Consider the following 12389-nt stretch of genomic DNA (forward strand, 5'->3'; position numbering starts at 1 on the left):
TCCTGATGTAGTAAATTCACATGTTGACTAAACATGAATTTTACAGTAGACTTCAAATGATTTCAGAGAGGGATTTTATAATACACAAATATTTTAGTTCTTGGCTATTGAAAACTTAAATGATATGTTATTGCTGTTTAAAGTATTTACATGCAATGGCTAATAAATATTGACAAATCAATTACTATGCATATACTTTGTGACATAAACTTTAAAAAATGTTGAAACATATGTGCCAAATAAAATAATATGTAAACAGCACAATTTTCATTTAAAAATCATTTGCATCTTAAGTATAACCCAAAGTAATTTTTATTTCCAAAAATATGTAACAATCTTGTTCTTAATGCTGCTTAAGATTCACACATTGTCAAAGTTTTTGAGGTGTACATACTTTCAGATTTTAGTCATTCTCTCATCTTTGAATAAGAAACTTTGAAGACAATGAACAGAACCAGAAACAAACACAGAGAAGCAACCTTCATGTCTGCCACACAAATCTGTAATGAACTTGACAAGTAATGAAAAATAGCAGATTAAATTTATTAAATAATAATAAGTAACTCTTTAAAACTGGTTAACAGGCATTTTTGGAAAATTATGATAACATGTTTTCCAAAAACTTTGCATTATCTTAAATAAAACACTGAAAGTTATAGTGGCTGCCTGGTCTATTAGGTAATAGACCAGGCACCCACTATAACTTATGACATCCTGTGAACTGTCATGGAACCATGCTGAACATAATGTCACTCTGGAATTGTCTATATCTCATGTTGCCACTGTCACTAATATGAACTAATAAGTCCATATTAGTGAACTTACCCAGTTTAATAATCAATAGCATTATATTAAGGTCATTGTATGAAAATAATTATAATCAGCACTGACATACCATGGCCACCTAGTGTCAGTTGTAGTGGTAGCTATTATCAGCTGTTGCAGAAGAGGTCCCATCTGACATGGATTCAGTGCAGGAGTTGTCTTTCTCTGTTAAGTCTGAACACCGGCTGTATATTTAAATATGTATGAGAATTATGTTTTAGTTTTATTTCTATTTGTTTGAACTAAAGTTATTCAAATGTTACATTCTATCTGAAACAGACAAGTTGAGGTCACAGCAGCCATGGCACCCATGGCCACTTGTGCCACCTTACCCAGTAGTAAGGCGGCAAAGCAGCCCATGGCCATGGGTGCCACGGGCTGCTGTGACCTCAACTTGTCTGTTTCAGATAGAATGTAACATTTGAATAACTTTAGTTCAAACAAATAGAATTAAGTGCCAACTTACCCGGTGGTAAGGTGGCACAAGTGGCACCTTACCCGGAAGCCCGTGGCACAAGTGACACCTTATGGCAGGTGTCAACATGTTTTCACTGAGGCTCTTTATTGGAAACTGAAATTTGAGACTGTATAAAAAATAGACCAGGGCAAATTTGCTTTTTTAAGGGAACACAACACTTAAGAGGAAATGCAATACTTTGTGCCAGATCCACTGTTGTTTTCATTAATTATAAATTAATTCATATTAAATCTGACACAGAAGCTGTCACCAAAGAATATTCTATTCCTATTCTATTGTTTTCCCCACTAAGCATATTTAAATATGCTGAAGTATGTATAATACAATTAAAAAATACTTTTAAAATACAATTGTTTATAAATGTAGCTGTATGTATAAGGTTTCCAGTAACAAAACAGCGTGTTATAAAAGATTAAATGCTCAAATACGTCATTGTGCCTGTCAAACATATAACGCTGAGTGGAGCGGTCGACCGCTCTAAGATGGCCGCCCTAAATCTCGTCAGCAAAAATAGGCGAGAGCGGTCCGTGAGGCGTGGGAGGTGCCAATATGAGGTCGCGGAAACCCTTGGAAGGTGCCGAAGTCACTGACAACACTGACCGCTAGCCCCGAAAACAGTGGCAGCTGTGACACATGCCACCAGAAGTGCCACAGTAGGTGCGGTGTCACGATTTGCGCCTGATGTTTCTCATTTCCTGGGGAAACCATGAAATATTTAATTTGATAGTTCATGATTTTTGGAAAATTGGTAACTATGGTGAAACTGATTGAATTCCTGCCACATCCAGCATCTGTTTTTAGGCATAATCAATCAATTTCCAATAACTCTGACATATGGAGCTTAATGTTAGTCGTCTTTACCAATCATTCGGCTAGAACAGTCAACACTGTCCAAACTAAAAAATCCAAGGTAGTCTTGCTTATGCAATGCAGAACGCCATCTCCTCCGGTGTGACATCAAACCCAGGTTCAACTTCTCAGATCCTTATTCTGAGATCAACAGAACAAAGCATTATTCCGCCAATTACTTGACTAACAAAATATACCAACATATCATTTTATGCGGTTAAAAAAGTAACCAGAGGGTAAAGCAAGAAGCTAAAAGATGCTTGACAACCTTCACCACCACTTAAAACCTTAAGGTGGATGTATGTATACAGGGGAGGTGTGTGGAAACATGTAATCCTTTCGAAAAAGTGGAGTCCGCACTTCTAATTCTTCCTCAGTTCCATCAATTTCACACCTTTAAAAAAATCCCTTGACTAAGTGGTAGGTGAGGATGACAACATGAGTCAGTCGTTTTATGTCTGACATTTGCAGATGATCCTCTTGAATGGAAGTCAGTTCTCATAAAATAAATCACGTCTCTTGCAAATTTGACAAAAAAAATAATAAATAAAAAAATAAAAAAATGAAACCCCACTAGTTAGATTGGGTGCATCACCTCAGGTCCAGATGAATTACCTAAACAGGGTGGTCCAGACATGCTGTGATGAGCTTCATGTCTATAAGTTGTTTATGACTTATGACACGTTCATGGCAAGTTCTGACAAAGGTACCTCTCATCATCCTCTGCGTGTCCTCCAGCGTTAGAGGTGCTCTGCATGGAAGGCAGGCTTTCTGACACACCTTCATCCATTGATCCTGGGAGGAGAAAGAGGACAGAGTGATTCATGGAGGCTATACTATGATAAAACTATATGAAAATGTCTTACACTCACATAATACTTAACCCTGTGAGATTTATGGAATTTTATTATGACAAATTTCCATTTAACTTTTTTGTAGAGAATTTTAATGCAAACCTATCAAATAAACTTTACATGATTCATATTCATCAGTGTAATAAAGCCTATTTATTTTAATTGCATAATCCTTAGGTTTATGTATTTGGTATTATTAAAGTTATATTAATTTAATAAGTATATTTATTTTAAATACATAAAGCACAATGTTTTAATTTCATAACAATCAAGTTATCTATGCAATTTAAAATATATATATTTCTTTGAATTACATGCTTATGCGATAAACCACATTTTATCACATTTATGCTATTCGCTCACATTCAGTCAACTGTGATGGCAAATGGACTGAACTTATACAGTGTTTAGACTCACATTCACCCATTTATACACCGAGATGCAGATCAGTAGGCAATTTGAGGTTAATGTGCCTTTCCCAGAAGCACATTGACAGAAGGAAGCTGGAATCAAACCTACAACCTTCCAATCACAAGATGACTACGCTACCCACAGAGCCACAGTAGCTTATCTGCCACACAGACATGAGTGCTGGGGAAAGTACATCCTCTTATACCGTCTTAAGACGGGTGGGAGTCAACTTAAAGGGACTTTACTGTCACCTACTTGTGAAGGACATTGCATCCGATTTCCCATTTCACTTCTCATAACTTCAATGAAAAAGAAAAAGTTTAAATACCAGAATCTTGTTTGTTTTACAACTTTAATTATCTAAACTTTGCTAGTACATATTAATTACATTCCATACATTGTAGAATTTCTTAGCTAATGTATAATTAATGTAAAGGCATATATGTATACAATATGAGTTTTTAAATAAAACCAAATATATGTAAATGCATAAAACTCTGCCATGAATCATGTCTGTGAATGTAGAGGGGGTAATATCAGATGAGCTTAGCTTAGATTGGTCTATGCCTTTACGGGGCATCCCTTATAAAGAACTGAGCCTGCTTATTAACGATGCACCTGGCTACCTAATCATATAGGGGAAAATGATTCCAGTTTCAATCATTATGACAATACAGAAAATCCTTGTAAATTTTGCTGGGACTGTTTGATAAAAGTGTGGAGGGTAGGAAACTCCGGAAGCAGAGTAACACAGAGTCTGATTATAACAGCCCCTGGGGACAAAACTGGCAAATTATAAACTACTGGCAGGTCACAAAATTAATTAAATTAAAAATGCAAAAATTAGGTTTTTAGGTTTTCTTTTATTTTTTTTAATGAAATCTCTATAACATTAAAGATTCAAAATATAAAAAGGATTTGGACCTAAAAAGAAAAAGACTTTTTACTATTCTACACCTGTGGTCAAGGGCCAAAGAAAATCATTTTGAGAGCCACAAATGGCCCCTTGGCCACACTTTGGACACCCCAGGATACAGCATGTATCAGTACTATAATAGTCACTGCAACACCTTCATCATCAACATGAATGTCTATTCTGGATTTTAAATGCTACATCTAAACTATTCTTCCCCCAGGAATGGATTGATAAAAACCTACAGCTTCAATAAAGGTCATAGCTTTAATTGGGTACTCATCCACAGGGTCAAAATTACACAAAAAGGCTCAAATAGATGCATGTTTAGGATTTTGGTCATGTTAAGGTTAAGGTTCTCATTATTACATCGTGCTTGACAGTTCAAATATGAACTGACTATTTTTAAAATGTAAAGCATACGTTGATACCTACCAATACTATAGCTGCTTATCCGCCGTAGTGGAGCCTTGTTTACTATCCTGTGCATGCACGCTAGTCTTCTCTGTGCGGGAGGGGCTGTGGAGGGAGGGCTGCGTGACGCAGCAGAGAGCAAGAGGGTGGGGCTTGTTCAAATTTTCAGGCCAAGTCCACGGTTTTCAAAAAGTTACATACATCAGCTTTAAGAGCCAAATTGAGTTCATTGTGACTGTAACGAGCCACACAACAATTTTATACCACATTACTTGCTGAAACTGTTATTTTGTTAGTCCCTAAGGGTTTAGTGGGACACCTGACAGTGTTTAATTTTTACAAGTGTCTTTAGGTTTGGTTTGTACTCTGCGATGGGTACTTGAACTAACTTCTTCAAGTGTCAGTGAAACAAGACAATCATTAGTCTTGTTTAGTGTAGTAAAAAGTCATCCACAGATGTACAGAAAACTTTTGAGTCCCCTCTGTCAAACAGGAGGATGTGGAAGTGTCTCACGCAGAACATTTTTGAAGCATGTACTAAGACAACTTACTCACATGGTTCAATTTGTATCTATTTGCGGTAGTGACCTCTAATGTTTGCATATTTTACACCAACACCCCAAGATCATCACTGACCCTCATTAAAAAGTTCCTGGATTCACATCTGCTCAACATTGTTAAAGAGGCATTTAATACAAACATTAATATTCAGGCATTAATACCTTTAAATATTTTGAATATGATGCACTAAATTAAAGCTCACTCAGAGGTTAAACACGTGTCTGATGCACCACAGTCACAGAGGAGTCTCAGTTCTTTCAGATCTTTCTCACTTTTGTGCTGTTTTTTTCTGTTGTTGAAAAATTGCTCCATATCTCAAATCCATAAACCTGCCACTCTGCCCGTCACAATGCACACAGCATTGATTGTGTTCATGTGATCAGAATTTCCGCTTTGCTGCTTATTATTTGCACAGCAGCTTTTTCTGCTTCAGTCCCACCTCCGTGCCACAATCCTCTAAGCTTGGATGCGGCACAAAGTGCACCGACATGAAATACAGAGACCTGTTGAGGAGGTACCAACAGCTGCTACCATGTAAGCAGATTTTATTCCCAAATGATTCAGCTTCCATCTGTCACCTAAAGTCTTTCCTCCTAGGCCAAAAAGTACTGCAGACTTGTAGCGCTACCTTAACAGAATTTCACATCCTGTGTTGGATGTTACACGGCTTTCGTCAGTGCTTCCTTCAATGAGAGTGGGAAATTTCAGTATCAAAATGCCCCCCTGGGCTATGATATCATTTGGAGATAAGGACCGACTACTTTTTACCTTAAATGTGTTAACTCCGCTGTCCTCGAAAGGTTGGGGACAAGCTACTTTAAATCATATTTGGGATTGTCTGTATTTTATGTATGAAGACTGGATGTATGTATGCTCCATGTTGATTTGGGATGGGTGGTTTTTATTGCTTGCTTTTGTTTACACAAAGTTCTGAAAATCAATAAAATAAAATGGGGGGAAAAAAAGAAATTTGGAGTCCAACAAACAACAGAGGAGGCATCACAACATGCCTCCTCTGTTGACCCTTTATCAACATTTTCACCAGTGTTGCTGAGAGAAGTAGCTCAACAAATGAGCAGTTGTACCAGGTGTTTGCCAATTGCTGCTGGCTAGTCTGAAGGAGCTGAGTGGGGGAGTAACAGGGGAGGGGTGCTCTGTGAAGCAGAAACTAGGAAGCTTGGAAACTGCAGCTCAGAGGAGAAGCTGCGTTTTGAAGGTGGAGCTAGATCAACCCAGGTGTTTTACACAGCTGAATAGTTGCTAAGGAGACTAAAAGATTTCTCAAACATGCATGAAAGAATCAAACCGACACTCCAAGTATGTTTTTGACGATGGGATAACAAAATATGATGTAAAGCTCAAAAAAGTTAATTACATAATACTGCCCTTTTGGAGGAGTTTCTAGGTACTAGAAGCCCACCTATAGAAGAGGACTGTGGACTGATAAGAAGCTCTTCCTGGACCTGCTCGCTCCCCGGCACCGTCTGCTGGTCGCTCATGGAGCTCTGAGAGGCGCTGACTGGTTGGGACGATGCCTCCTGAACCTCCTCATCACTGAGTCGCTCTACCTTCACCCTCACGTCCTCCTCCTCTGTAGCAACCGGCGATGACACCACTTTGGAGCTCTCGCACGTCAGGAAGTCGCTGAGCCGGCGGGCAACCACGCCCTCCGAGGTCCCGGGGGCACCTGCCTCCAAACAGCGGGGGCTCTCCGTCAGCTTAGATTTGTCTGAGTGAAACCTCCGGTCGATGCCGAAGGGGAACGTCCAGGGAAAAGCCAAGGAAGACTCTATCGGCTGGGCTGGGCCATCCGAAAACGAGGGTGACGGGTTGGGGATCTGAGGGGAGGTGGTGACCATCTGTGTAGTGCATTTGAGCGGGCTCTCTGGCGATGCCATTGTCACAAAACTTTTCCGTTTTCGTCGGGATTCCCGGCAGATGGGAACATTCCTCTCCATCACGCTGCAGTCGGACGACACGGGGGACACACTGCCATCCAGCGGCGTCAGGGCACAGTGTGACGAAGCGCTCTCAGGTGCCGCTTCGTGTGCCTTATCCACCGCCATGTTGCTGCTGCTGCTGCTGTTGTTCGTTGGGCTCCACAGGATGCTGGACTTCATGAACTCGGAACATGTGCTAGCCACGGCAAACATCTGCATGTAGCTGGCTGCTGCCAGGACGTCGATGATGTTCTCTGTGCTGATGGAAAGGGTGGAGGTGTAGGCATATTCCAGAAGTGGAGCGAAGCCACTAATCGTCACGTGATGGAGGTCCAACACAAACTTTTCCTCGTCTTCTGGCCGGCCCACAAGCTTGGAGCGGAAGAATTCACTGCAGCATGCCAAGACCACCTTGTGTGCTAGAAAGAGCTTGTCCTGGACCCGGATGGTGACATCACAGAGGTGACCCTCGTTGCGCAAGGCATTCAGCTTGTCAAGCATCTCCTGGCTGTGGGAGGTTGAGCTGTGGGTGAAGGTTTTCACCCCCATGGTGAAGTCCTCCTTACTGTATAAAGAAAATCTGTCCTGCAACCAAACAGCAAAAACATATCACTTTAGAATGCAAAATGCAAGAAGTCTCGGATCCATCTTTATTTAAAACATGTCCTGAAATCAAATGCATTTATAGAAAGGCTTCACCAACTAAAATTTTACACTTTTTAACCCCTTAACCTGCACCGGAACGCCCGCGTGCGGTTTTATCACTGTATTTTCCAGGGATGAGATTTAAGGGTTTAAACTGTCGATGTCCATTATGATGCTTTTATTGGGCAGCCTGCAGCACTCCCCCTCCCCCTACCCTTTTGATTGAAACCGCATTTGACCAGTAATGTTATAAAATGGGTTTTTCTGAGCCAATAATATCCAGAGATGTTGGTAAACTGCCGCTGCAGACCATCGTGGTTCTTCCTGCAGCCTCTGAGTTGTAGGATGTCTCATCAGTGTCCGTCTTCCTGCCAGTCAGTGTTTACCTTCAGGATGTCCAGACACCTTCACCTTTCTGGAGCAGGAATCACATGAGCCCAATATGCTGATGAAACATTTCTAATTTAAAAAAATGTGTCTGGTGTTCTTACAGAGTTGAAGTGCATTAACAATCTGTTGTTTTTAACTTGTCAATACATTTAATTATGATTCATCTGATGTTCAAGTTATACTGAGAACAAATAAAGCCGTATTCATTCTAATCTGACTGGTTAGAATGACCAGTCAGATCATTCTAACCCTAACCCTAACCCAAAATGTGAAAACCTTCATGTTTTCAAATTTTGGTTACTAAGAATTGATCAGGAGCTTAAAAGTTTAAACTCAGTTTTATTTATCACTAATTAAGGTTACAGGTTTTGGACACATTTTCTCACTTTCTTACATTGAAGATTCTCCAGGCAGACAGCTGAACAGTGAGTGGATAGAATTATGTTGTATAGACATTAACAAACATGACTTATATTTTGGGTTCTTGTTAATAGCAACCCTGATAATAACGTCAAAATGTTTGGTTTTCAGTAAAGGTGTGCCGATTGATCGGCCACCGATAATAATCAGCCAATTTCCGTGAAAAAGTGTATGATCGGTGATCGCCGATCACAGTCTCTTGTTACCGATCACAAATTGATCACAATTATCTCACTTCTCAGCCTGCCTGTGCAGCTCATCTCCTCTTTCCTTCACACTGCGCAGGCGGGCGGCAATAAATCCTGTCGTGTGGAACTTTAACACTCTGAGAGTGAATGGGGAACTTTGCGTGTTGCGGGGATGAAGCACGTCAAAATGCATCAACGCAACGAATCCAACATGGCATTAAAAAAACTAGGACTTGACGGGGTTTGGCTACATTGAGGCTCAATGCAGGAACAAAGGGACATCCATCCGCTGTCCTGTCAGATCAGCATACATTGTCAGATAGTCATACGCTTAGCTCAGACATGTATACGCAGTCATTACCATATGATTTTATTTAATCAGCAACATAGAATCATGACGTAGATCATCACACACTTTGTTATTAACAGCTGTATGACATCCTGATTTAGCGGTTAAGTAGATTAATGAGTTTCACACGGGCGCGTGTTGTAATTGACTGCAGCGGCAGCCAGACCTGCTTTAAATACACTTTGAAACCACGACGACACATGTATATTTATCTAGTTATCATATTATGTGATATTATAGACAATTTGATTACTTATTTTCGTCATAACTTGTTGCGTATGGTGAACTGACAACTCCACTGACGGTGGGACTTCTTAATGCGCATGCGCGGGCATGCGTACTAACTGCATGTATGCTATCCTGACCATAGACATTATCACCATTATATATATATATATATATATATATATATATATATATATATATATATATATATATATATATATATATATATATATATATATATATATATATATATATATAACATAGGGGGAAAAGTATCTGATGGGTGAAATATGGCCATCAGATACCGTTCCCCACCCTTTAAAACAGGGTGAACGGTATCTGATGGGCTGATGGGTAATATTGAGCGTTAAAATCATATAGCACTATCTATCTATATATATATATATATATATATATATATATATATATGTGTGTGTGTGTGTGTGTGTGTGTGTGTATATATATACAAGCGCACCGTACAAGCGCGTGCTTACTCAGTGCTCATAACGAGCACGCGCGTATTTTGCCGTGTGGGCGGGGTGGAGCGGCAAGAAGACGCAGGGGGAACCGCATCTGATGGGGAAAGGCGGATTGACGTAACACTGGTAAAGCAGCGCACAACTACCAACACTCACCTGTATTAGCATCAGGGCCAGAAAGCTAAACAACCCAAAAATGAATTCAAATCAGTGAACTAGCGGTGTAAGACGCTGGTTCTGCTCTCGCTGTTGAACCGCCGCTACGCGGTACTGGTAGTATTTATTTCACAGACAGAGCACCGCTCAACCTCCACCCAGCAGTGAACTCTCACACCGAACATCTGTTTAAAGCTGCAGCATGTAACTTAAGCAAAAAAAAAAATAATAATAATTTTAGATATGTATTAAAACATAAGACAGATAATCTCTGAAAAAGAATCGATCTCCTCTGCCTCCTCCCTGTGTTCTGCAGAATTACTCCGCACAGTCAGAAACAACCAATCAGAACCAGCATTAATCAGCTAGCCGCTATCAGGAAGTTATGATTTAGCCACTCAGGATTGTTTATTTTGATACAGCCTGCGTTTGAGTTTGAATGAATTGACATTATTTGATATAGGCAGATTTATTTGACTTATGGAACTTAGAGCCTTGCTTTTAAATATCATTTTACTGATTGCAGGTTTTTCAGTTGTCCTTTTGACTGAATAGCTGCTGTATTGTGCCTGCAAGTATTTTGCATGTTTATGTCTAAATTAGGTGAATTTATTGCCAGATATTTTTTAATTTTGCCAGATCACTTTTACCTAAAGCGAAAAATTAACAGTCAATCCAGGCGATCAGCAAAAATCAGTGATTGGCTGAGATCGGCCTCATTGGTGATCAATATTGGAATCGGCAGCAGAAAACCTGATCGGAGCATCCCTATAATTAACACATTCGTCAGTTTGACACATTTTTCTGAATTAGCTTATGTGCTTTTTAGCTTTGGTTGTTGTAGTTTTTCCGACCAACCCGGGTTAGCCGAATCGGCTCCATTTATAACCTCGGAGAGAAGGGGCGGGCCAAGGAGGACTGAGGAAGTTCATTGGATAACCTCAATGTCCGACAATAAAATTAACCACTGGGCTGTTGCCGTCATAAAAAATATATTTATATACTTTTTTTTCTTGAATTATGACAGCGTAGGGCCGCCAGATATGGAAAGTATGTCCATCATTCTGTAGTCCAGACGGTCAGTCCTCCCCTGGAGAGAAGTTCAAACTGAATGCAGCTTTTTTTTCCTGTTCAAATTGTCACAGTGGCGGACGTTGCTCCAATTTTCACGCCACTTCATACCTTTACCCTCATTTGGCCAGTGGCGGGTGATAATTTCCACCCTGGATGATACTCAGAAAGGATTTTTTTTTTAGCCTGATTTTAGTTGCCTCTTTACATAAAGTTTACAATGTCTGCGTATGTGCGCCAGTCAAGGGTGTGAATTATAGCCTGTCAAAAAATTACTGGTCAAATATGAAAAATATTTGCTAATGCGACCCCTGCTCACAAAATTCAAAATATCTTTTAAATATGATCGATTGTAAGAGAAAAACACTTCAAAATTTTTAGATGCCATTTAGAGTAAACTGGATGAGAAGTAGTCATAGTGAGCCCATTTATACCTTTTTAACAAGTCGTAATCTGTCAGAGATTTTACCTTGTTAAAACAAGAAACTCTCTTTACAATGAGACATAAAACTCATCTCATTAAATCAGGAACGTTTCTCATTAAAACAAGAAACTCTCGTTTTAACGAGTTTTGCATCTCGTTAAAACAAGAAAGTTTTCTCATTTTAATGAGATGCTGCTCCTGAATTTATTTCCAAGCTCTGGCAGTTAAACACTTCCATACCAAAGCCCTGAACGGCAAGTGAGAGAAAACTCATGCCATTTTTTGGGGGTCTTTATTTTCTCATCCAACACACAGGAAAATATTTATAGAGGCCTGCCCATAGCAATGCATAGGGAGAGCAGTGACTGCCTTGCTTAGAAATTGGTATGGCAGGCACTTATTGTTCTACACCCAATAGAATGTCTGTTTATTATAACATCTTCCATTACCGTTAATGCGGCTCGTACCGCTGTGTGCCCACCCACAAAAGTGGTATCAAAAAGTGCGGCTCAATCCTGGCATTGGAGCTATTATTTTTATTGAGGATCGGAGTTACGACGGCGACGTAAAAAGCGAAAAACGAGTGAAATTTCCAACTGCCGAAACGCAGAGTGTAACTGACACCAACTGTCGCTTTTTTAGAGTGAGAAATGGAGTGGATTTTTGACCCCAAAATGATTTTGAAATCGCTCTCATGGCAGCAAAAATTGCTCTATTGGTATGAAAGTCGGTCATGAAATTGATACGCATGCCTGGTTCCATAAAATGTTTTCAAAATTTCCCTAGGGCTTACGGTT

At 39.8% G+C, this 12389-nt stretch overlaps 1 protein-coding gene across 1 annotated transcript in view; it reads right to left on the reverse strand.

The window, feature by feature from the left end:
* zbtb44 (zinc finger and BTB domain containing 44) overlaps window positions 1-12389 on the reverse strand; it is a 56716-nt gene that overhangs the window by 16698 nt on the left and 27629 nt on the right. Inside the window, exons 2-3 of the mRNA XM_088011488.1 lie at window positions 6726-7830; window positions 2863-2947 (exon numbers count right to left, since the gene is read on the reverse strand). Coding sequence (XP_087867614.1) covers window positions 2863-2947; window positions 6726-7794 — 1154 coding nt within the window. The 5' untranslated portion in view covers window positions 7795-7830. The remainder of the gene's footprint in view (window positions 1-2862; window positions 2948-6725; window positions 7831-12389) is intronic.

This window comes from Poecilia mexicana, unplaced genomic scaffold, assembly GCF_051168715.1.
Source record: "Poecilia mexicana isolate PSO_F unplaced genomic scaffold, ASM5116871v1 scaffold_13, whole genome shotgun sequence".
Classification (NCBI taxonomy): domain Eukaryota; kingdom Metazoa; phylum Chordata; class Actinopteri; order Cyprinodontiformes; family Poeciliidae; genus Poecilia; species Poecilia mexicana.